The 27,801-nt window shown below is 37.9% G+C and overlaps 1 protein-coding gene across 2 annotated transcripts in view; it reads left to right on the forward strand.

The window, feature by feature from the left end:
* Positions 1–947: 947 nt before the first annotated feature.
* usp32 (ubiquitin specific peptidase 32) overlaps positions 948–27,801 on the forward strand; it is a 71,895-nt gene continuing 45,041 nt past the window's right edge. Inside the window, exons 1-4 of one of the 2 annotated variants that reach the window (XM_016996956.2) lie at positions 948–1,241; positions 19,260–19,387; positions 23,922–24,027; positions 25,194–25,312. In XM_016996956.2, coding sequence (XP_016852445.2) covers positions 1,184–1,241; positions 19,260–19,387; positions 23,922–24,027; positions 25,194–25,312 — 411 coding nt within the window. In that variant the 5' untranslated portion in view covers positions 948–1,183. The remainder of the gene's footprint in view (positions 1,242–19,259; positions 19,388–23,921; positions 24,028–25,193; positions 25,313–27,801) is intronic. The other variant, XM_003226594.4, reaches the window with a different exon arrangement.

Genomic DNA, 27,801 nt, shown 5'->3' on the forward strand with positions numbered 1-27,801 from the left:
ATGGTAATATAATTAGCAATATTACATTTAATATATAATTAATATTATATATTATTAGTAGTGTAATATTGTATTACATTATAATATTATCAATATTATAAGTATATACAATATATTATTAGCATAGTACAATATAAGCATTAAATTACTGTATTGTACTATATCCGAAACTATATGGATCAGTACAACTATATCATTATATGGTAATATTATTAGTAATATTACATATAATATATAATTAATATTATTATATTATTATTAGTAAAATATTGTGTTACATTATAATATTATCAATATTATAAGTATATACAATATATTATTAGCATAGTACAATATAAGCATTAAATTACTGTATTGTACTATATCCGAAACTATATGGATCAGTACAACTATATCATTATATGGTAATATTATTAGTAATATTACATATAATATATAATTGATATTATTATATTATTAGTAGTAAAATATTGTGTTACATTATAATATTATCAATATTATAAGTATATACAATATATTATTAGCATAGCACAATATAAGCATTAAATTATTATATTGTACTATATCATTATATGGTAATAATCTTAGTAATATTACATTTAATTTATAATATATAATTAATATTATTATATTATTATTACTAAAATATTGTATTACACTATAATATTATCAATATTATAAGTATATACAATATATTATATATATTCTATTATATATAATACAACATGTAGAAAAACCGAACATGAAACACAAAATAAAAGCCGATATCCAAATTTTGGGTCTCTTCTTGATCATTCACCAAGCCGCATAAGCACCGGAAGTGTGGATCGCCCCCGTGCCTCTACGTCCCTGGGCCTTTTGTTTTCCTTCCCTCCAGGGACTGGCCCCGCCCCGTCACGTGACGCACGAGGCGGGTTCTGGGCGGGGCGCTGCCTTGCCAGGCGGTGGGCGGGGCCAGCGGAGCAGGGGCGTCACGTGACGCGGCATGGAGGCGGCGGCGGCTGAGGCGAAGAGCCTCGTCCTGAGGAGCCGAGGGCGGCCGCGGAGGCGACGCGCGGAGGGGCGTTAAGCGGAGGCCTGAGGCGGCTCTTGCCGGGCGGAGGCGGCGGCGGCGGCGACGCGGACGACGACGACGGCGGAGGGAGCGGCCCGCCCGCCATGGACTGAGGGGAGCGACGACGCCATGGGCAACAAGGAGTCCCGCATCGGCTTCCTCAGTTACGACGAGGCCTTGCGAAGGGGTGAGTGGAGGGCAGCGGGGCGGGGCCTGGGCCGCGTATGCAAATACGAGGGAGGGGCCTGTTGAGGTGGCCCCGCCATTGGTTGGGGGCTCAGGCATATGTTGATGAGACAGGTATGCAAATGAGGGCGGTTGGGCGGGGACTCGGAGGGAGGGGCCTTGGGTGGGCGTTGCCTATGCTAATTAGGTATAAAAATGAGCCAGGCCTCTGCCTGCAACATCACTTGGGAAACCCTCCGTATACAGTAAATAATAATAATAATAACCCTAACTGCCAAAAGATCTCAGCCAGCATTTGGAAACAATAGACATTGACAAAATTACGATCTGCCAACTGCAAAAGGCCACCCTGCTGGGATCTGCGCGCATCATCCGAAAATACATCACACAGTCCTAGACACTTGGGAAGTGTCCGACTTGTGATTTTGTGATACGAAATCCAGCATATCTATCTTGTTTGTTGTGTAATAATAATAATAATAATAATAAAACTTTATTTATATACCGCCCTATCTCCCGGATGGGACTCAAGGCGGTTTCCAATCATAAAAACAACACATACATATTCTTAATACATTTATTATTTCACTCTGATATTATTATTATTGCATTTATTATTTTAATCTATTTATTATAACATGTATTATTTTCCTGTATTTATTATTATTATTATTATTACATGTATTATTTTACTCTATTATTATTACATGTACAGTAGAGTGTCACTTATCCAACATAAACGGGCCAGCAGAATGTTGGATAAGCGAATATGTTGGATAATAAAGAGAGATTAAGGAAAAGCCTATTAAACATCAAATTAGGTTATGATTTTACAAATTAAGCACCAAAACATCATGTTATACAACAAATTTGACAGAAAAAGTAGTTCAATACGCAGTAATGTTATGTTGTAATTACTGTATTTACGAATTTAGCACCAAAATATCACGATATATTGAAAACATTGACTACAAAAATGGCTTGGATTATCCAGAGGCTTGGATAAGCGAGGCTTGGATTAGTGAGACTCTACTGTATATTATTTATTTACATATATGTGTGTGTGTGTGTGTATATATATATATACACACAATATAATTTACAATAATATGTAATAATTATAACATATTGTATATACAGTAGAGTCTCACTTATCCAAGCCTTGCTTATCAAAGTTTCTGGATTATCCAAGCCATTTTTGTAGTCAATGTTTTCAATATATTGTGATATTTTGGTGCTAAATTCGTAAATACAGTAATTAGAACATAACATTACTGTGCATTGAACTGCTTTTTCTGTCAAATTTGTTGTAAAACATGATGTTTTGGTGCTTAATTTGTAAAATCATAACCTAACTTGATGTTTAATAGGCTTTTCCTTAATCCCGCCTTTAGCACCAAAACATTGCAACATTTACTACAAAAACAATGACTACTAAAAGGCAGACTGCCGTGGATAATACAGAACCTTGGATTAGTGAAGCTTGGATAAGTGAGAGATTACTGTATATATACACTTTATTACGGTCCACGGACCCACATGTGGATAACATACAGAAGTTTACAAAACATACAATTCTTTCTTTATTTGTAGCCAACTTTTTAGTAGTCAATGTTTCTGTAGTCAATGTTGCCAATACATTGCGATGTTTTGGTGCTAAATTCATAAATACAGTATTCACTACATAAGGTTACAGTGTATTGAACTGCTTTTCTGTCAATTTGTTGTAAAACATGATACTTTGGTGCCACTTTGAATCCCACTCATGGGAGAAAAGCGGGATAGAAATGAATAAATAATAATAATAATAATAATAATAATTTCCCTTTGGGCTGTCACATTGGGAAGGCAGGGAGAAAGGAACAGAGGCACTGCGAGAGTCCTTCCTCCCAGCTGAGCCCTCAGGGCCTGTCAGGGCAGAGCAGCCCCAAGTGCTCCTTTGCATTCCTGTCATCCACCGCTGCTGCTGTTGCTGTGGACCGAAGAAATGCAAGGGAAAGGAGGATGTTGCCAACATTTCTGCCTTGAACTGTACCTTGAGCTTTCTCGGAGTCCTGGCAGGGAGTGGGTGGGAGTGGAGCTGGGCGATTGAGCCTCCAGATCGTGGCATCCTTTGGCACTGTGTGTGTATCAGTCCTTGGCTGAAATGCTGAGCCTTTCATTTTTGCAATCTTTTAACCTCTTGTTCTGCTTTCTGGATTGTAATCGGTGGTGTTATATGTGGAGTTCCTAATGTTGCAAGATACAGTAGAATCTCACTTATCCAACATAAACAGGCCATCAGAATGGGCTGTGGTGCAGGCTGTTGAGCAGCTGCAATAAATCACTCTGACCATGAGGTCATGAGTTCGAGGCTAGCCCGTGGCGGGGTGAGCACCCATCAATTAAAAATAAAAAATAGCCCCTGCTCGTTGCTGACCTGGCAACCCGAAAGATAGTTGCATCTATCAAGTAGGAAATAAGGTACCACTTATAAAAAAAAGTGGGGAGGCAAGTTTAACTAATTTACGACCTGGAATGAGGAATTGCCGTCAGAGTGGATGATGAAGCAGCTGCTCCCCCCTGTGGCCAGAATCGAACATCCCCTCAGAAGAAGGTTAAATTGCCTCTGCGTCTGTCTGTCTCGGTCTCTGTTTGATGTGTTTATGGGCATTGAATGTTTGCCCTATATGTGTATAATGTGATCTGCCCTGAGTCCCCTTCGGGGTGAGAAAGAAGGGTGGAATATAAATACTGTAAATAAATAATAAATTAATAAATAAGTGAATATGTTGGATAATAAGGAGAGCTTAAGAAAAAGCCTATTAAACATCAAAATAGGTTATGATTTTACAAATTAAGCACCAAAACATCATGTTATACAACAAATTTGACAGAAAAAGTAGTTCTTTACACATTAATGCTATGTAGTAATTACTGTATTTACGAATTTAGCACCAAAATATCACAATGCATTGAAAACATTGACTATAAAAATGTGTTGGATAATCCAGAACGTTGGATAAGTGAGTCTCTACTGTAACTCACTCAAACTCCCATTGTAACTGGTTTCCAGTCATCGTGAGAGTCGATGTGTATGGAATGAATACTTGGAAACTGGGCCTTTAGGTCTGTGTAGTTAGGGCTTGAGAGATCTGCATTCAAGTCTCCATTGCTTTGAAACCCACTGTGTGATTGAAATGGACATGTTACCTCAGCTTGATCTAGCTGACGGAGACCAAGGAAGAGGAAAGAAAGATAATAATAATAATAATAATAATAATAATAATAATAATAATAATAATAATTTTATTCGTATACCCCGCCCCATCTCCCCGAAGGGACTCGGGGCGGCTTACATGGGGCCAAGCCCGGACAGAACAATATAAAAACAAACAATAAAACAGATCAATCAGACAATAAAAGCAAGTCATAAAAAACCACATACAAGATAAAATGATAAAATCATGGATTGGGTAAAATCAAGATCTTGTTTTGATCTCATTGAGGGCACACACAAATACAGTAGAGTCTCACTTATGCAACACTCGCTTATCCAACGCATTTTTGTAGTCAATGTTTTCAATATATCGTGATATTTTGGTGCTAAATTCATAAATACAGTATTTACAACATAGCATTACTGCGTATTGAACTACTTTTTCTGTCAAATTTGTTGTATAACATGATGTTTTGGTGCTTAATTTGTAAAATCATAACCTAATTTGATGTTTAAAAGGCTTTTCCTTAATCCCTCCTTATTATCCAACATATTCACTTATCCAACGTTCTGCCGGCCTGTTTATGTTGGATAAGTGAGACTCTACTATATACAAATACCTTGGCAGGTTATTTTAAAGTGCCTCATGTTTGTCAGAAGTTCTGTTTCCAGATTTTAAACCAGCGCTGTTTTAATTTCGGCAATATTATTTCATAGGAAGTTGCTCACTACGGCGATAGAGCTGGATTTCAGTGTTTCTCCGTGGTGAAATCTAGCTGCATTTCCCACTGTGAGAGGTATCCCTTGATATATTGTTTCAGAAGCGGAACAAAGACTAGAAAATGTCAACCTTTAAAAAATGTTTTTTGAGGGCAAGGCTGTGAGTCAGGAAGTGCAGGTTTGGAGGAAGGGCTGGGAAGAAGAGGAAGAAGTTTGAATTTGACCAGGTTCATAAATAGCTGATCTTCTTGGGCAAGAAAAGGCAGTTTCCAGGCAACCAGGATGGGAAGCTTTGTCGAATCGGATGGTGTGTTTTCACGTTCTAAGGCCCAGATGATGCTCCCGAGATCCATGCAGGCTGATATTGGTCCACAATATGTAGCTTTGGTTGATAATAATAATAATAATAATAATAATAAAAAACTTTATTTATACCCCGCCACCATCTCCCCAACGGGGGCTCGGGGCGGCTAACATGGGGCCACGCCCAGAACAGTACAATATAATAAAATATGAAAACAGTATACCATAGCACAATTAAAAGCAATACAATAGATGATAATAAACATTACATCACAAAATCAGAAAACAGTAAAACAGGGCAGGCTGCATGGACACAAGGATAAAACTCGGAGTGAGAGGAACAGAGGAGTACTCCACTGTGGACAGGGACACATGAAAGCGGGGCAATCTAGAGGGTAGATGTTGAGGGGGGAGCAATACAGAAATATATAACAGAAATTACTCACCGAAAGCACAGCGGAAGAGCCATGTTTTCAGGTCTTTCCTAAAAGCTAACAGAGTGGGAGCTTGCCTGATCTCAGTAGGTAGTCAATTAGGTAGTTGATCTGCTTGTAGTGTTGCATTTGGCTCTTCCAACTGCTTTAGACAGTTACATAAATAAGACTTGATGCTAGCTATGTTTATGGCTGGGGTTATCTCAAATCAAAATGTTATAGTCTATAAATATAAGTAGCCAGATCGCAAGACTTCACCTTGCAAATCAGTGAAATCTCAGAATGATTTCCTTATTGTAAATGATTTCCTTTTAAAATTTTAGTGGCCATTGTATTTTTTTTTCAGATCAGTTTTTGTCATCCTATTTTTCTGAGTACTCTGGGAATTCAAAACATGTAAATGTCTCATTATGTTCAGGCTCTGCAGATATTCCCACAGAGGTTGTTGTCTGCAAACTATTTTTCTCTAAACATACCCACCTTTGTAATTTGTGGTCAAACAGCCTGATTTATTGGGCGGGTGTGGAGAGGAGAAGAACCCGTTTGGTCTGAGCGTATCACAGGCCATCTCCGATGTCTCACAACTGACCCAAGTCACAATATCTTAACAAACTTGGGGTTACTGTTAGCATGAGGCTCACAAGCTGAACAAATGCATGAAAGTGAGCATTAAAACACTGGGTTGTCCAACTGAGAACTGTTATGTTGTTCAGGGAACCAATTACCATTTCTCGGGAAACCTTTGTGGGTGTGTCAATTTTATTTAAAGCAGGGAATCCTTAGAAATTTCCTCTTCCAAAAATATATTCAATAGCACCTGGAAATTGTTGGTGGTCTCCTATCCTGGATGAATTCTGGATGAATCTTGGACATGCTTAAAATTTTATATAATGTGATTTTATTTTGCAATGGTATCTGTTTTATATTAATTGTTGTTTTGTAGATTGTTTTATATGAATTGTTGTTTTTACATTGTTTTTAGGCATTGAATTTTTGCCTATTTATTGTAAGCCGCTTTGAGTCCCCTCGGGGAGAAAGGTGGGGTAAAAGTGATGTAAATAAAATAAATAAATAAATATCCAAGTACCAACTGGGGTTGACCCTGTTCAGTTTCCAAAATCAGACAGGTTGTAGTACCTTTGGGGTATTTATTTTGGGAGAAAAGCAGGATATATAAATGTAAAAAAAAATTAGTCTTCCTCTTTGCCTCAGGAAAGTTTTAGATCAAGTGAAATGTCATTCCCAGTTCACAGTTTCTTTGTTCCCCTTTTTCTTTTAAGCCTCTTTGAATTGAACTGTTCCAGCTCCAGGTGTACATATACAGGAAATTTCCTCTCCACAAAGCCAAAAGGAGACTGGGGTTCTCCTCTCAGCCCTCTTTTTTGCTGTCAGGAAGAGGCTTTTGTATTCAAGAAGGCCTTTGGCTGTTATCTGACAGTGGCAGAAAGATCTTTTAATGGGAAATCTTGGGTTTTTAATCTTCATTGTTAAGTTCTTAAAGGCTGCAAGCAGTTTTACATTAGTGGTTTTAATGGGGTTATTTACTTGAATTTTTAAATTTTGGTATCCTAAGTTGGTCGGGCTGCTTTTGGTTTGATCCTGTGTGCAGAAATGCTTGGACTCTTGTATTGGGAGAGGATTAATAAATACGGTCAGCCCTCTTTATTTGCTGGAGTTAGGGGCACAGAACCCCCACAAAATGTAAAATAATGTAAATTATAAACATTTTTTTCTAGGAGTGTATAGATCCCTCCTTATGACTCTATGTTAGGTTGTGTTTGGTGTAAAATGGACAACATGGTACCGACATGTTCAGTCATTCATTTCAGATTTGAAGTTGGCCAATATAGGAAGCATACTTTGGAAGGTGCATCCATGTTCCGCAACCTTCAAAAACGGCACAATCCTTTAGGCATGTGGTGTGTTTCTCAGAGTCTGTTGTTGCAATCATGGTTGAAGCATGTTCACCTCTCTTCTGGGAAACACCTCCTTTATCTTAATGTAAACACGATGGAAATGGCTGCGTGCTTGGTAATATTTGCAGTACTTAAAGCATGCTTTGTATAAATTCCTTCGTGTTCTATTTTAATTTGAAAAGGCCATTTACATAATGAGAAAGCAACACAGCAAGGGTAGAAACCTGCCACAGAAAGGTTTGACAAGAAGCTATGGGTAGGATAAAAATATTCTGGCTCCCTTAGTGGTAATAGAATGGTTTTGATCTTAGTGATTCATATATCAGTTTCTTGATTTGGTTTGCTTACAGAGGTGTATATTGTGTTGTATCAAATGTAATTGCACGTTTGCTGGTACAAGATGTATATGTGACTTTGCAAGAAAGAGAGTTCTCTTGCTCTCCTACCCATGGGGATTTGATCTGAAATATTGAACATGTTTAGACAGGAATTCAGAAGGTTTCTGAGCATTTGATACCTTTAGTTGCATGGTAACTCCTCCATTTTAAGACTAAAAATAAGGACATTGAGTACCAATTAAAACTGGGAGCAGCCTATATGTATATGTGTATGTTTATACATGTTAGTATCAACTTTTTCCTTATAGAAGATGGTACAAAGCAGGACTCCTGCTCCAAAGCATATCCCCTACTAGATGCTTATTTCCTCAAATCATATAACTGTTCTGTCCCTGCTATAGATTTTTGGGAAATGATTTTAACCTTGTAGTAATGGCCTGTTGCTAGGACTACTGTGGCTATTTAGTGGTCCCTTTGGACATTTGTCCTTAGATGGTAACCAGCCAAAGAAGCTTGATTTGTTGGCATTCCAATAAGAGTCCTATTTTAATCCTTAACAAGAAAGGAATTCTTCACTGAGAACAGGTTAAGAGAAAATGAATATGACAGAGGAGGCTAAGGAAGTTACAGAAAATTGCCATGTGGCCAAATCAGAAACGAAAAAAGCTAGTAATTACACACAATAATAATAATAATAGGTTTATTTGTATCCCGCCTCCATCTCACAGAAAGATCAGATACAAAACAATAACAAAGTACAATACATCAATAAACAATAACACACACCAGTTATAATATTTCAAAATTGACCAGTACAATAAAATTAGCAAAGTGCACATTATAAATTGCAAACTTAAAAGCATAGATAAAGTGCCACAGATACACATGTGTGTGTATGTGGCTATCTTTACTGCATCTCTTTTTACAGCCGCTTTGCAAATATACAGCCATTCTCATTGGCCTGTCTCTCTTTACAATGCCATAAGGCCACTGGAGTGGCAAGGTCAGGTCTGGCAAGCTCATTTTGCCAGAAAAAAAAATCATGATTTGCCCTTGGCAAAATCGTTGAATATAAGGTACAACTTCCCATTTCTCACCCTCCTGTTTATTCCTGTCTCTCTTCCTGTACGGAAGTTGTGATTTCAAATAAATTCTCCTTTTTAAAAAAAGACAAAATGCAAGTTACTCAGTAACTGCCATGAGTCTCCCTGGGCAGGTTACAAATAGGTATTATTATTATTATTATTATTATTATTATTATTATTATTATTATTGGTTTGGTGTTCAGAACAGCTTTAAACAGCATGACAGGGATTTCACTTCCACGGTGAAGGCTACATGTGGTTTTGGATCAGCTTCCTAACCCTCACTGGTTGCAGTATTTGGCACCAATGAAATGAAATACTTCAGTTTCTGGAAGAAGAGAAAGTTAATAGGAAAACTGGTCAGGGTTGTCAATGCCACCATATTTCTTGTTCCTATGAATGTTTGTGACACCTAGGCAGTGAGGAGGATCAGGTCCAGCCTTAGATAATTTTGGTTTTATGGGAGGGAGAGGTTAATATTTATTTCTGCCTTGTTGCAGATCAAGAAGTTAAAGTTGGTAGCATTCTTATCCCTATTTTGCTAGAAGATAACAATAATGTTGATCATGGTGATGATAATTATGATGACGATGATCATGATACATGATAGCCAGAGCAATCCGTTCTTCAAAGAGTGGTTAAGATTTCTTTTTACTGAGTTGCAGGTTTCATTCCTATCCCTATTTACTGGTTGTTTATTGCAAGACAAGAAGGATGGTAATAACAATAGTAGTAGTAATAATAATAATAATAATAATAATAATAATAATAATATTGAATACTCTCTCTCTTGCTTCAGCTTGTGCATGTCCTTCTCTATATGCCACTTTATCTCCTTCCTGACATAGCATTTATCTATTCTGCTGAGAGACTCAATTTGGAAACACTCATCCTTGAATGAAGATGCAAATCCTTTCACCCTTCCCGTTGGGAAATGCATAAACATGGCTTTATTTGCATCATTAGCCAAGATTGGCCCATTTCTTTCTCCTTCTTTTGAGCTGTATCGATTGCTCTCCCATAGCTTGAGGCCTTAGCTGGTAATGAGTAATGTCTTGATTATATGGTTCAGTTTGCATCTCAGTTTTTAATATATTGCTGTGTCCATACCAATGTTACCTTTTGGATAGACAGCCTTTGCCAGTATGCTCCAAGCATCTGACCATATTGAAGAGAAGATTTGGAACCCCAAAAATGGACAATTTTAAGAAAAATCCAGTAACAGAAGCTGTTCTTCATAATGTTCGGAGCCTTGTAGACATTAGCCTGCCCAGTGACTTTATATATGTCATCTCACTTCCCATTTATCTCGGCTATTCAACACTACTAATCTTAAATATAAGCATATAAATGTATTGGATAGTATAGGTATATGATCCCAAGTGTTCTTGCCTTCCCCCTCAGTTTCCTTGTATCTGTCCCTTCTTTATCTTTATTCTGCCTTATCAAAGGCCTCTGCCTCTTTTTGTCCTCATTGCCTTCCCCGCCAAAAAGCAGAGACAAGCTGTGCCAGGCCGTGTTAACTTTCTTTGCTTCGCTCAGTTGAAGAAAAGGAAAGGGAACAGAAAGGGAACATTTTGGATTCTCTCTGAAAATAGCCGCCGCAGTATTATTTTGGGTTTGGACTGCTGGCTTCCTTAGATTCTGGTGGCCATAGATTGGGAATGCAGCTCTGCGGAGACATTGACATCTTTTAATAGCCTCCCCTCCCACGTACCTGTTGTTGTCGTCGTCCCTGGGCTTAAAAGGAGAGAGAACCAGCTTTTTGCACAGTTTTGATCCCAGGTCTCAGTAGAATACATTATGATATTCAAATTATACAAAGGGGCCTACATGTATTCACTCTGTACTTAGGAAAATGTGTTTGTTGGATGCTTTTGAATCCTTGCTGGCTTACGGCAACCCTGTCACAGGGTTTTCGTGACAACAAGAGGTTTGTCGTTGCCTTCCTTTGAGACTGAAAGAGCGTGACCTTCCCCAGGTCTCTCTCTGGCTTTCTGTTGTTGAGTGGGAATCTGAACCCTGGTCTCCAAGTCATCGTCCAATACTCAAATAGTAATATTCACCCACATGTTACCCAATCCTGTATTTCACCAAACTATGGTTATATTCCATCACCCCTTGGGCCCCAAAGGCTGTGGAGAGCCCTTTCTGTCCTGTTGCTGTCTCTGGAACTGCTGAACCAATTCCTGCCTCACGATTCCTCTTTTTCCTTGTGTGTGTATATTATGTAGATTGTAAGCCGGAGGGCAGAGAACTGCCTCATTAGTTATAGGCTGTCTGGGAGCCTTTGTGGTTAAAGGGAGGGGTGTAAATACTCCAAATACATAAAGGAGGGAGAGCGGGAAATGCACTGTCGAAAGCAAAATGAAAGCAGCATAAAGCGGTTTTCTATTTCTTCATCTAGGATCTTTCCCAGCACCTGATGCCTTCTTAACTGTGGATGCTGGGGCCTTCAGCAACCAAATTCGTGCACCTATACCACTTTGTTCCTATCCTGTCCTTATTGTACCACTGTAGAAGTAATGCAGCTTGACACTAACAGCCTTGGCTCATTGGTTTTACAAGGTCTGTAGCCTTCTCTGCCAAAGAGCACTGGTGTTCCACCAAACTACAACTCCCAGGATTCCATAATATTGAGTCATGGCAGTTAATGTGGGGTCAAACAGTAATAATTATATAATGTATATGCACCACCGGTTTAACACTGAGCTGGCTTCCCCTTCAGCTGCCAGGGCAAAGATGTCAAGGAATGGTGCTATTAAAAAGGAATTATCATTCTCCCTTCCCACCCCTCCAGTAATTAATGTCTGCCACAGTTGCATTTCACGAAGTAACCTTTGCTTTCTTGTTCTGTAAAGTTGGTTATATATACATGCAAACACTCATACTTGCATTGAACCTTTCTTATCTAAAGTGCTTGGACCATTGGAGCTTTGGATTTTTTCCCCAGATTTTGGAATATTTGCATACACATAAATGAGAAATCTTGAAGATGGGAACCAAGTCAAAACCCAAAATTTATCTATATTCTATATACACCTTGCAAACATAGCCTGAAGGTAATGTTGTGCAATATTTTTAATCATGTGCATAAAACAAAGGTGCCATTATCACAGTTTTGGATTTTGGAGTATTTTGGAGTTCAACTTACACAAAATACGGCCTTCTATCTCACGTCGATTGTGCCATCCTCTCAACACTTTTTAGAACACATGAACCATATAGTTCAGTGTTTCCCAACCTTTCATCCTCCAGGTGTTTGGACTTCAACTCCCAGAAATCCTAGCCGGCTTACCAGCTGTTGGGAATTGTGGGAGCTGAAGTCCAAAACATCTGGAGGGCCAAAGGTTAGGAACCACTGATATAGTTATATCCCTATATAAAATGTATCTTACAATGCAAAAGACTGCAAAGGTGTTTTGTGTTTAAATTACAACCTTAATGAAATGAAATTAGGGAGAGAAAAGAATGAGTGGCAGGTAGCTGATAGCTGTAATGCGCTATTTTGAAGCAAGTTGGTTCACTCATTTAATGTTTTCTGCCTCGTAGATACCAGGTACGCTTTTGGAAAATGCTCGGAAAATTGTTGTGGTCTTTGACAGCCTCCCGGGTGGCTGCCATCCACATACGATAGCATCCTGTCCAAAATAGCAATTTCCATCTATAAGTAGCAGCCGTTGATTACAGGGGAGATAATTTAGTCACCGGAGATTAATTTATGCCCTGCCAGGTTGATACTGAACCTCCAAAGCTTTAAATAACTGAAGTCGGCTGCTCATTTGTTGGGATAAAGGGAATTTTAATCCTCCGGGTGAAGAAAGGGAGAGATTGTTGGTAGGAAGGGGGGCGGTCTTATAATTCCACTTTTGAAGGTTGAATCAAGTGCCCAAAGAGCTGAGTTGGGTTTTTTGGGGTTTTTTTTGTATTTGCAGCCATAGAAATCTGTGTTTAATGTGTTGCTGTTGACCTGGAACTCCCATCATGCCTCAATTTTAGTTAGGTTGATGGGGATTGCAGTGCAAATTACCCATCATTGGACCATCAAGCCAAATATACTGACTAATATTCATAAATGTGAGATAGGTAGGTAGAAATATATAATCCACTGATAGCTGTTTGAGCTTAAGGAGAAAAGGCAAGGTCAACAGCTGCTTCCAGAATCACTATAGTTCTTATCCACGCAGGACAAAAAGGACCATAGTGAGAGATTGTGGGAGTTGTAGTCTTATAATGGGCACAAGGTTGCCTATACCTGATCTGAAGAAACATCTGTAATTGAACATTCCTCCCAGGTACACAAAGTAATTTAGCTTCACCTTGACATGGGTCAGAATTTCTAAAAGCCTACAATAAATATTCCTTTTTTCCTCCCCTCTTTCTTTATAATTACTATTTGCCTTTCTTCAGAATATGTGCACACTTTGGTATTATTATTATTATTGGCAAAGACTTTTCTAGCTGGCTGCTCCTTGTTTCACCTTGGCAAATGGGACAGAATAAAGTAACCTGGGGTTGTTTGCCTCAGCATCCCTGCGGCCAAAAGCGAGGTTTGGTTTCGTCTTTTCTCCTTGCAGTTCAGTTTTCTTTCGCCGATATTATTTGGTTTTGCTCACTATCCCACCTTTACCTGTTCCTCTTTTGCAATGTATGAACAGTCAAGCAAGATGGGTGTTTTTATCAGACTTTTATTTATTCAAAAGATGCAAATAATGGATGTTGACTCCCAGTAAGTAAATACTGTGCAGGCCAAAATTTGCCAGATATTAAGTGTAGAACAACACAAAGGCAGCACTTTAGAGATTACTCAGGAATTGTATATAGGCGGATCCACATTGCACAGTTATAGCAGTTTGATACAGTTTTAAGTGCTATGGTTTCATTCTCCGGAATTCTGGGTTTTATAGTTAGGATTGCCTATTGTATTCCCTTGAATTCAGATTTTTCTGATGGAGACACCGGAATTTCTTAAGAGAGAAAAAGTGGGTATAAATAAATATAATAATAATAATAATAATAATAATAATAATAATAATAATAATAATAATAATAATCCAAAAATACATCAAACAGTCCTAAACACTTGGGAAGTGTTTGACTTGTGATTTTGTGATACGAAATCCAGCATATATATCTTGTTTGCTGTTTCATAATAAAATAATAATAATAATAATGACAAAATTACAATTTGCCAACTGCAAAAGGCCACCCTACTGGGATCTGCACGCATCATCCGAAAATACATCACACATTCCTAGACACTTGGCAAGTGTTCGACTTGTGATTTTATGATACGAAATCCAGCATATCTATCTTGTTTGCTGTGCCATACAATAATAATAACAAAAATTGTAGTTAATGTGGTACCAGAATGCTATAGCATATAACAGTATCCTTGCAAGTATCGAATCCTTGCAATTCTAGATATATTTTGCCTAACGTTTCAATAGGTTCACCATAGTGTCATGACAAGTTGGAAACAACCCGAAGGGACACATCAACAATGAAGCCAAGATACTACCGTATATACTCGAGTATAAGTCAACCTGAATATAAGCCAAGGCACCTAATTTTACCACAAAAACTGGGAAAACTTATTGACTCGAGTATAAGACGAGGGTGGGAAATGCAGCAGCTACGGGTCAATTTCAAAAATAAAAATAGATATTAATAAAAATTACATTATTTGAGGTATCAGTAGGATAAATGTTTTTGAATATTTATATAAAACTGTAATTTAAGATAATAATAATACTTTAATAAGATAAGACTGTCCAACTCTGAATACCCATATACTCAAGTATAAGCCGACCTGAATAGAAGCCGGCCAGCACCCTCATTCGAGTATAAGCCCTAAAAAAGGGCTGAAAAACTAGGCTTATACTCGAGTATATACAGTATTTACGCACAAGTTTGACCTTGTGCCAACGGCAAGGAGGAGGCACCCATGTGATATATAAAGAAATTCCTGTATTTTTCCATCCAGAAATGAAACAACACCAGAACAGGACAGAATTTGAATTCAGGAAACTCTAGAAGGCTTGGTGCAGGACTAGGGAAAAGGTGTGAGCACCACTCCCATCATCCATGGTCAGCACTAAACATGTAGTGTAAGGTAGGAGAGTGGCTACTAAGATGCTTATGGTGCCAGCAAGCCCACCCCATTATCGATAGAAAAGCATGCTTGATGGGAATCTGTGTCCGTAGGGTTGTGCCAGCCCCGTCTTTCACGTCCCGTCGTCTGGAAATGTAATTTGTGTAGAATCAGAGTGATTCATAGTGAATTTCAGCTTAATTGTGCGCCAGAAAGTACTTGAGCGCTGCTGGGGTTCCCCGGGGAGCAGGAAGGGAGTGGTAGCGCTCTAATCTTTGCTTAAGCGGCTTTCTAAATGACTGCAAACTTTGTAGTAAGAAGAGAGGGGGAAAAGAGACTTGCCTTGGAAATCTATGCAAATAATGAATAATAAAGGAGGATATGTCTGAGATTACAAATCCCCTCCTTTGGCAGAGCTGGAGCTGTTTGGCTCCCAGTACTGATAACGCAGAAAGCCGAGCGATAGACTAGAAACAGGATTGGAATCCCTGCTTCAACCCCATGGGATGGACTTGGACATAAAATCTTAGAATTAGAAGGGGACTCATGGGTCATAAAGCCCAATCTCTATCTATAGCAGTGTTAGTTAAACTAGTCTTTCTTGTCATTTTGGAATAATAATAATAATTATTATTATTATTATTATTATTTCTGGCAGAAACCAGTGCAGGTGGTCCCGGTGGTGATGGGCACATTGGGTGCCGTGCCAAAAGATCTCAGCCGGCATTTGGAACCAATAGACATTGGCAAAATTACGATCTGCCAGCTGCAAAAGGCCACCCGACTGGGATCTGCACGCATCATCCGAAAATACATCACACAGTCCTAGACACTTGGGAAGTGTTTGACTTGTGATTTTGTGATATGAAATCCAGCATATCTATCTTGTTTGCTGTGTCATAATAAAATAATAATAATAATAATAATAATAATAGACATTGACAAAATCACGATCTGCCAACTGCAAAAGGCCACCCTACTGGGATCTGCACGCATCATCCGAAAATACATCACACAGTCCTAGACATTTGGGAAGTGTTCGACTTATGATTTTACGAAATCCAGCATATCTATCTTGTTTGCTGTGTCATAATAATAATAATAATAATAATAATAATAATAATAATGAATGTTTGCCGTTTATATGTATGTTAACCGCCCTGAGTCCCTCTGGGGAGAGAGGGCAGTCTAGAAATAAAGTTGTTGTTGTTGTTGTTGTTGTTGTTGTTGTTGTTATTATTATTATTATTATTATTATTATTTTATTGTATGATATGAAATCCAGCATATCTATCTTTTTTGCTGTATCATACAATAAAATAATAATAATAATAATAATAATAACAACAACAACAACAACAACAACAACAACAACAACAACAACAACTTTATTTCTAGACCGCCCTCTCTCCCCAGAGAGACTCAGGGTGGTTAACATACATATAAACAGCAAACATTCAGTGCCACAACTACTTCACTAATATCAAAAGTATAAAATGACAATAACATACTCATTGTAATAAAAATTCCAAATTAGAAACAAAGCATAAATTTAAACATGACACTCAGTAAAAACATTATTGCACAGAGCGAGCATATACCTGGACCAATTTAAATGACCAAGTTGCTGAAAATGTTCGGTATTTGTTGTAGTTTTACTTCATCTCCCAGAATCCCTGATCATTGACCAAGGCAGCTGAAGTTTATGGGAATTGAAGTCCAAAACACCAGATTGACAAGTTTGGAAATCATTCATCCAGAACATCCCCATCTGGGAGTTGTTTAGCTTCTTTTTGAAGACATTCAGAGAAGGAAACTCCATCACTTCTGTAGATAATACGATGCAACAAAATATGAAAAAAAAAACTGTTTGGAAATGGTATTTCCTGTTTAATTGTGCAGGCCTTATTTTGGAAGGAGTTGTTCTACTCCAGAAACTTCGTTTTTTTGTGGCTGCCACAAACTAGGTTGAATTGGTTGAGACTCGATGAAATATTCATTGGAAAGCTATAGCAAAATGTTCTGCAGGAAGTTTTGGCAGTTTAATATTTTATTTATTTATTATTTACAGTATTAATATTCTGCCCTTCTCACTCTGAAGGGGACTCAGGGCGGATCACAATGTACATATGCATGGCAAACATTCAATGCCATTAGACATATGACATACATGTGAGTAGATCAATACGTACTGCTTCGGGAGGAAGGTAATAAAAGGTGCCCAGGCAGCCATGCCAGCAACACAACCAGGAGGTGTCTACGGACAACAGGCTCCTCGGTTTGGAAGTGGAACAAGAGCAGCTTCCCATGGCCAGAGTTAAGCACCACCTCCAAAAAGCCGGAGATGAAAGGGGAAGCCTTTACCTTTGTTCTGTGTATTTGTATGTCATTTTTATTCCACTGTATTAAAGGCATTGAATGTTTGCCTGTATGTGTATGTTGTATTCTGCTCCGAGTCCCCTCGGGGAGATAGGGCGGAGTATAAATTAAGTGTATTTATTTACAAGCTCCCACCTGCCTGTTTGCCTCCTCTTCCACATCTGCAGCCCTGGAATGCTGGATCGAAATAGTTAAAAGGGGGCTTTAAATCACAGCATGAAACTATGCGTGAAAGTATGCACTGCAGCCCTGAACAAAATCAGTCTCATATTTGAATATGTAAACAAAACCACCATATCTATTAAAATATACGTCTGTGAGGAAATTGATGCCAGAAGGGGGTTGGCTGCAAATCAAGTCGTATATATGTATGTATGTCTCCGGCTTCTGAATATAAATCAGCGGGAGGCTTTTGAAACAGGGAGGCAAGAGAAATTACCTGGCAATTTCCTCTGTTAAAGCAAGGATGGTTTTTACTTCTTTGAAATTTCATTTGTACCTTGGTCTCTTGTTTGAGGACAGAATAAGGGGTCTAAAAGTAACATGCTTTGCTAATTACATATACTGTATATATGTATTAGTGTGTGTATGTGTGTATATGTATGTATATGTATGTATACACACATGCATATATACATATATACAATATAATTTACAATAATATATAGCATTATATTATTACAATATTACACTATACAATACAATATACAATACAATATAATACTAATAATACAATATAATAATATTAATTATATATTAGATGTAAGATTATTAATAATACAGTAGAGTCTCACTTATCCAAGCTAAACGGGCCGGCAGAAGCTTGGATAAGCGAATATCTTAGATAATAAGGAGGGATTAAGGAAAAGCCTATTAAATATCAAATTAGGTTATGATTTTACAAATTAAGCACCAAAACATCATGTTATACCACAAATTTGACAGAAAAAGTAGTTCAATACGCAGTAACGTTATGTTGTAATTACTGTACTGTATTTACGAATTTAGCACCAAAATATCACGATATATTGAAAACATTGACTACAAAAATGCATTGGATAATCCAGAATGTTGGATAAGTGAGACTCTACTGTATATATATATGTGTGTGTATACATATATACAATATAATTTACAATAATATATAGTATTATAATATATTGTATATGCATATAATATTAATAATATTATTTTGTAATACAACATAATACTAATAATACAATATAATAATATTAAATATATATTATATATTACATGTAATATTATTAATAATATTACAATGTATTGATATAGTACGATATGGTAATTTATTGCCCATATTGTGCCATGGTAATAATACAATATTGTATGTAAATTTAATTTCTAAGCCGCTCTGAGTCCCCTTCGGGGTGAGAAGGGCGGGATATAAATGTCGCTAATAAATAGATAAATAAGTGTGAAAATGCCTTTCTCAAAGTCAGATCCTTGATCTCAGTCAAGCTAGAAAAGCGAGATGGTAAGTTTCAGGACCACGGTGTAGGTAATCTTTTTCTCTTTTTCTTTCTCCTCCAGTGACGGACCTAGAACTGAAACGGCTGAAAGATGCCTTCAAGAGGACCTGTGGCCTCTCCTGCTACATGAGCCAGCAGTGCTTCATTCGGGATGTGCTGGGAGATGGAGTCCCTCCAAAAGTGGCAGAGGTAATTGCTTTTCTCCCTCCCTAAGATGTTGGTCAGGATGACTCCTTTGCATTAAGCTCACTTAGGAGCAACGGCTGAAAATTTATAGCCTTTCATCAGCCAAAATACTAGCAATACATTTCTGGTCTTGATTCAAGTTGCTGGGGGCAAACATTTAAAGTCTTAAATATCTACAGAAAAAAATAACACTGTATTTGCCCTCAAAAGTCACTTCAACTTTACTCACTAGTCTCAACAGACATTCAGGAAAGGCCTGCCGTTTGCCATTCATAGATTCTCTAGACTAGAAGGAAAGTTGCTAGCCCTCATGGCCATTAATCCATGTTTTTATTCGTTCTTGTCATTTGTTTTTACTGGCTAATGTTTAAATGTTTATAATTGTGCATGTTTTTTGTCTATTGTTGTGTTTTATATTGCTATTGTTTGTATTCGGGCTTGGCCCCATGTCAGTCGCCCTGAGTCCCCTTTGGGGAGATAGAGGCGGGCTATAAAAATAAAGTTGTTGTTGTTGTTGTTGTTGTTGTTATTATTATTATTATTATTATTATAAGAGTTTGAAGGAATTGACTGTATCCAGCGAAAGCTCAGAAGATCTGAGACATTTGTGCTGTGCAGTTTCAACCTGGTGATATATACACCCATTGATTTTTTCTGATATGAATGATTAGTTACCTCGGCATCTCCCATTAAGCGAAGTCAGAATGAAGCTCAGCCTATTAATCTCAAATGAAATGGACTAATGATTTTTTTCCCTGTCTCTTGGAAAGCAGTTATAGATAGATCTGCCTGTATGGCTTGCAGAATCTGTTGTGGGATGCACAACAAAAAATATATATAGTTGTGGGTTTCCTCACAGGGATTTGAATCACTATCATAGTGAGAGGGAGCAGGTGAGCTTCAAATACATGTTGAATTTGGCACCTGGCCTCCTCTTATGCCACTGCTATAATATATCAGATGTGGGGAAGAAACCAAACCAGGACATGGAAGAGATTGAACAGGCATCCTCCTCCAAGGATGGAGCATTTTGCCAAGATTTTTGCTTTGAGAGGAATAAAGTGCTTCCATATGAAAACATGGCATGCAGGCCTGTCGTCAGTAGAGGTTAACTTGAAGCAGGTGAACTAACATCATGCAGAGACAGAGTCAAAAACATCCAGCATTTCAAGAACCATTCGTGTTGTAGCTTCTCGCAGCATCCAAGAGGCATATACTGTATATACTCGAGTATAAGCCTAGTTTTTCAGCCCTTTTTAAGACTGAAAAAGCCCCCCTCGGCTTATACTCGGGTGAGGGTCCTGGTCGGCTTATATTTGGGTCAGCTTATATATATATGGTACATTTATTATTTATTATTTTTCTCTATTATTGCTACTATTACATTTATTTTACTCTATTTATTATTATTATTAATACATTTATTATTTCACTCTGATCTTATTATTATATTTATTATTTTACTCTATTTATTACTACATGTATTATTTTCCTGTATTTATTTTATTATGACACAGCAAACAAAATAGATATGCTGGATTTCGTATCACAAAATCACAAGTCGAACACTTCCCAAGTGTCTAGGACTGTGTGATGTATTTTCAGATGATGTGTGCAGATCCCAGTAGGGTGGCCTTTTGCAGTTGGCAGATTGTGATTTTGTCAATGTCTGTTGTTTCCAAATGCCAGCTGAGATCTTTTGGCACGGCACCCAGTGTGCCTGTATGTATGTATGTATTATTATTATTATTACATGTATTATTTTACTCTAATATTATTAAAAGGGTTCATAAGCACATTTACATTGAAGAAGATGAGAATAATGATTTGATCAGAGTCGGAGAGTCTTATCTTAAATTTGAGCTTGATGTAAATATTCAAAAACATTTAACCTACCGATGCCTCAATTGATGTAATTTTATTGGCATCTGTTTTTATTTCTGAAATTTACTACTCTCAGCTTATACTCGAGTCAACGTTTTCCCAGTTTTCTTACGGTAAAATTAGGTGCCTTGGCTTATATTCGGGTTGGTTTATAGTTGAGTATATACAGTAACTTGACAATTGCCGCTATGAAAATGATGCCTCAGCCCCTTGACTGAACACATCCTTTCCTTTTTTCCCAGAACCACCAGTGTGGCTGTTATATTAAATTTCAGCATGGTCAGATTTGTTTTGAGACTAAATCTTTCTTCTCCAGTGCAGACAGCATTTTATAAATCTCATGATGAGAAGCTGAGTGCAAATGTTTGGCTCTTTTTCAAAGTGTAAGGACCGCTGTCTCCCTCTTGAAGTCAGGCTCAAGGAACTACAATGGAATTAGGACAGACCTATAAAACGGCATTCAGAGCGACAACAAACAGGTTTGAAAAGGAAATATGGCAGTCCGGATGTCCAAATAGGAAATACGGACGTGTGAGCACAGAAAAAACTGAAGCCACGCCGCCCTGAGGGTAGAGCATGCCTGATGCTTGACGTTTGCATTTGAGCACGTGGCGTTGTCCTGAAAGACCTCTCTGTTTGCAGCTTGCTCCTCACGCCGTAAACGGGAAGCAAACGGGGATTGATAGGAATCACATTTCCACCGCATGATCATTCCTTAAAATTTTCACAATTTTCTAGTGACCTGGGATCTCCGGCAGCTTTTTTTAAAAACCTGAAAACAAATACAGTTGTAGCTCTGTTCCTACATTGACCCTACAGTCATATTGTACAATTATGTGCTTTCCTGCTGCCTGTCAAGCTTACGTTAACCCCATGAATTTCATAAGGTTTTCAAAGGCAGGGAATGCTCAGAGGTGGCTTGGCCAGTTCCTCTGAAACATCGCCTCCAGCACCCAGCTGCCTACCACGTTGTTCATAACACCTAGTTTATAGACCTTTGATTATTGGGTTCACTCTTCTCTGGGCACATTCCAACTTACTCCGTTCAGATTTATCTTCCCTACCTGTTATATCTATTTGATATATGTCCTATTAGTAATAGACACTCCCTAAATCAGTTTTGATTATCGCCCAGATGTTATCCTATAATATATCCTTTAATGCCAGGATGATTGTTTAACATTTTAACTACTGTATATACTCGAGTATAAGCCGACCCGAATATAAGCCGAGGCACCTAATTTTATCACAAAAAAACTGGGAAAACATTGGCTCCAGTATAAGCCGAGGGTGGTAAATTTCAGAAATAAAAATAGAGGCATCAGTAGGTTAAATGTTTTTGAATATTTACATAAAGCTCAAATTTAAGATAAGACTGTCCAACTCTGATCGAATCATTATTCTCATCTTCTTCAATGTAAATGTAAATAATACAAGTAATAATAAATAGAGTAAAATAATAAATTCAATAATAATAATAAGAAGAAAAATAAGATCACAGTGAAATAATAAATGCAATAATATTAATAATAATAATAAGATCAGAGTGAAATAATAAATGTATTAATAGTAATAATAAAATAGAGTAAAATAAATGTAATAGTAGCAACAATAATAGAGAAAAATAATAAATGTAATAATACCAATAATAATAATAGAGAAAAATAAGAAATGTACCATATATTCTCAAGTATAAACTGACCCAAATATAAGCCAACCAGGACCCTCACCCTAGTATAAGCCGAGGGGGGGCTTTTTCAGTCTTAAAAGAAGGGCTGAAAAACTAGACTTATATTTGAGTATATACAGTATGTCGATTTTAACTATGACTTGTTTAAATTGTTTTTAAATTGTGTTGTCTGATGTCTAAATTGTTATTTTATGATTTTATGAGATTATATTGGGCTTGTTCCCTGTGTGAGCCGCCCCAAGTCCCCAGCTGGGGACATGGAGGCAGCATACAAAAATAAATTTATTATTATTATTATTATTATTATTATTTATTAATATCGTCTGTATCCTTCTGAAACCCGGTCTGAACTTAATATTCCACATAAAATTTGACCAGAGGGGAATAGAGTGGTGCTATGACTTCCTTCAAACTGGAGGCTACATTGACACAACCTCAAAGCTCGTTGGTCTCTTTACCTGCCAGATCGGAAGTTGGTGATCTTTTCGCTCTGGTACAACATGAGGTTGAATGTGAATCTTGTACATATTCTCATTAAAATTGAATCTCAGCATATTTTGATAGATTTGAAGCCTAAGAAGAGATTGCACCATCTTCTTAATGCACCTTGCCCCATTTGCTTAAAGATGTGCAGAGGTCTTGCAGGAAGGCAGTATGAGCGGTTTTGAAACAGGAGATTTGCGAGAACTCTCTTGGCTGTTGTTGTTGTTTTCTGAGAAGCCAGCTCCCCTCTGCAACCAAAGGATCCCAAAATATCCCCTCGGGGTGTGCCGGTGTTTTGTTCCACAAAACGGACACTGGCCTGTCTTTGAAGCTTGCCACTTTCCCCTTCAACAAAGTTTGTAGGTGAAGTCCTGTGCACTTTGAAGCATTTGCTGAAGATGTATGATTGTCACTTCCAGTGGACAAGGACACAGTCCTTAACTGTACAGAGGACTCATGATATTGTTTTCCAACTTCCAGGTCATCTACTGCTCTTTTGGCGGCACGTCCAAAGGCCTGCACTTCAATAACTTGATTGTGGGCTTAGTCCTCCTGACAAGGGGTCGAGATGAAGAGAAAACAAAATGTAAGTGCCATCAGTATCTACGTACGCATTGAACGTTTTATACATCTTTACCTCCATCTTGATTTTTATCACAACCCACTTTTTAACCTCACAACAATCCTTAAGTGGTTGTCTGGGAAAGAATGATGAACCCAATCTCTCCATTGAGTTTTCATAGTGATTGGGGGCTTGTTCATATTCCCACTCCAATCCTAAACTGACACTCTTACAGTTATTATCACGGTATGACTAGCATGCTGATGATCTGCCTCTGAGCTACAATAATGCCAATGCATTTCTTATTTGAATTACAGAATGAGTTTACCTTATCCTGCCCGGGACTGTTTTGACTAGAAGTGTTTTGCATTTCAGATTCTTTCAGATTTTGAAATACAGTAATAATACATGTAGTAATTACTGTATTTATGAATTTAGCACTAAAATATCACGGTGTATTGAAAACATTGACTATAAAAATGCGTTGGATAATCCAGAACGTTGGATAAGAGAATGTTAGATAAGTGAGACTCTACTGTACTTATATTTGCTGAAGTACACAGTGAGATATCCTGGAGATGGGATATTTACATATGTGTCATAGGCACCTTATAAAGAGGAAGTTACTTTGATACAATATTTTCAGTCATTTCGTGCATAAAACAACATTGGCGTTTATCGAACTGTCAGAAAGCAAAGCTGTAACTAGCCTAACTATCTTTGCAAACCGTTTTGGATTCTGAGATAATACTCAACCTGTCGTAGTACATTTGGTGCTTGCTTGCTGGCTAGCAAAGACTCAGTCAGAAAATAATAATAATAATAATGATAATAATAATAATAAAACTATTTATATACTGCCCTATCTCCCGGATGGGACTCAGGGCAGTTTCCAATAATAAAAACAACACAAACATTATATAACGAACATAATAACACATTATTAAGCAAAGTAAAAATACTATTATAGAAATAAATAACACTTACATGACCTGATCAAGGGGACGGGAACCATAAACCCAATATATTAAAATGTATCATTTTAAGTTAGAGAAATCTTGTGCAATATATTCAGAAAATTAAATGTAAATTAGCTGCAAACTTATAGAAATTAATTAGCTTTGACTCCTCTGTTCCAATACTGTGGTTTGAAGATGTCCAGTTGTAACTGGTTCTTATTTTATGCCTAGACATTTTCAGCTTGTTCTCCAATGAATCTGGGAGCTATGTTGTCCACGAAGAGATGGAGAGGATGCTCCTTATGGTTGACGGGAGGGTCCCAGAGTCTCTCAAGAAATGTTTCTCTGAGGTATGTGCTCCTGTTCTTACCTGCTAAAACTGGGAGAGAGATGACACCTATTGGAGGCAACCTTTGGGGAAATTATTGTTGCATTTAGCACCATTTTCCTCCCATGGACACTTACAGGGGCAAACAAAGCACAGCAGCAAAAACAAAGTAATATCAACATTTGACATTGGTTTTCTTGAGGTGTAGGTGAGCAAGGTAACTGGAGTCTGTGTTTATTCGGCATGTTAAGCACTAAACAGAGCCTCAGAAGAGATGGTAGATTTAATGGGATTAGGCTGTCCTACGTGCAGATTGTCAGGATTGCTGGGACGAAGAAGGGAACTGAGTTTGGAAAGCTACTCCTAAAAGGAATTGATTGCTATCACTCAGTTGTAGGGAAAGAGAGTGGATTGGATAACGGAACTCGATTATATCCTGCATATGTTGTGTTCAGATCCTCTTCTTATCCAACTGCACACAACATTTTGCTCTTGGAAAAGGGGAATAAATCTGCCCCTCCACCTTTCTCAATGGACAGAAGCACAAAATCCCCATTGGGCTCCTGCTTGCGCAGGTTGCTGTCTTGGATGCCTATCGCCGGCTTAAGGCTACGGCTCATTAAAATTCTTCCCACTCTCCGCGAAGGCGGAAGGAGAGAGTCTCTCTTGCGGTGGTGTCTCTTGCAAGCCCTCCAGACGAGAGCGAGAATGTTAATCCCTTTTGCAGCGCTCTCTGTTGCTTCCCCTGTCGCTGGCATCTAATCGGCCGTCCTGTTGTTATGAACACCAGTCGGGAGCACTCTCACCTCCGCGGCCAAATAAACCATTAGGAGATGCTCGGGAAGAGCCCTTAGTGCCACTTTGCTGGCTGCGCGGAGAAAGAAGGCTTTCTGTTGTTGTTGTTTTTCAAATCCTAATTCACATCACCAGACTTGAAACGAGCAGATGATGCGAATGGAGCCTCTCAATTTGCCGCTCAACATCTTGCGATTGCCGCATTCAGGCTTCGATCTCCACGGATGTATTGATTCTCTGGGAAGAGCTGTTCACAAAGGCTGCAATTCCTTAAGAACTAAGGATGTGGCTTCGGTTGCAGAATTCACCTTTCTTAGAGTCATGCCTTTGATTTCATTTTCATCCTCTTAATCATAATTATTATTATTATTACTGTTCACAAAGGCTGCAGTTCCTTAAAGACTAAGGATGTGGCTTCGGCTGCAGAATTCACCTTTTTTAGAGTCATGCCTTTGATTTCATTTTCATCCTAATAATAATAATAATAATAATAATAATAATAATAATAATAACTGTTCACAAAGGCTGCAGTTCCTTAAAGACTAAGGATGTGGCTTCGGCTGCAGAGTTCACCTTTCTTAGAGTCATGCCTTTGATTTCATTTTCATCCTCATAATAATAATAATAATAATAATAATAATAATAATAATAATAATAATAATTACTGTTCACAAAGGCTGCAATTCCTTAAAGACTAAGGATGTGGCTTCGGCTGCAGAATTCACCTTTCTTAGAGTCATGCCTTTGATTTCATTTTCATCCTAATAATAATAATAATAATAATAATAATAATAATAATAATAATTACTGTTCACAAAGGCTGCAGTTCCTTAAGGACTAAGGATGTGGCTTTGGCTGCAGAATTCACCTTTCTTAGTGTCATGCCTTTGATTTCATTTTCATCCTCAATAATAATAATAACAACAACAACAACAGGAAAAACTCAACCGCTATCAGGATCTCAAGATTGAACTGCAAAACTCTGGCAGAAACCAGTGCAGGTGGTCCCAGTGGTGATGGGCACATTGGGTGCCATGCCAAAGATCTCTGCCGTCATTTGGAAACAATAGGCATTGACAAAATTACAATATGCCAACTGCAAAAGGCCACCCTACTGGGATCTGCATGCATCATCCGAAAATACATCACGCAGTCCTAGACACTTGGGAAGTGTTCGACTTGTGATTTTGTGATACGAAATCCAGCATATCTATCTTGTTTGCTGTGTCATAATAAAATAATAATAATAATAATAATAATAATAATAATAATAATAATAATAATACATCACACAGTCCTAAACGCTTGGGAAGTGTTCGACTTGTGATTTTGTGATACGAAATCCAGCATATCTATCTTGTTTGCTGTGTCATACAATAAAATAATAATAACAATAATAATAGCTGCCATTCTGGGTCAGAATGAGGAGGGGGCAGAAAGACATCATTCTGCCATGTCTCCTGTATCACTATAACAATATGGTAATATGTAGTGATCATATTGTGCTATACTGGTAATATAGTATATTGTATAGGAGCCCCCGGTGGCGTAGTGGGTTAAAGCCTCGTGACTTGAAGGTTGTACTGCTGATCTGAAGGCTGCCAGGTTCGAATCCAACCTGCGGAGAGTGCGGATGAGCTCCCTCTGTCAGCTCCAGCTCCATGCGGAGACATGAGAGAAGCCTCCCACAAGGATAGTCAAAACATCAAAACATCC

The sequence above is a fragment of the Anolis carolinensis genome, unplaced genomic scaffold, assembly GCF_035594765.1.
Source record: "Anolis carolinensis isolate JA03-04 unplaced genomic scaffold, rAnoCar3.1.pri scaffold_7, whole genome shotgun sequence".
NCBI lineage: Eukaryota > Metazoa > Chordata > Lepidosauria > Squamata > Dactyloidae > Anolis > Anolis carolinensis.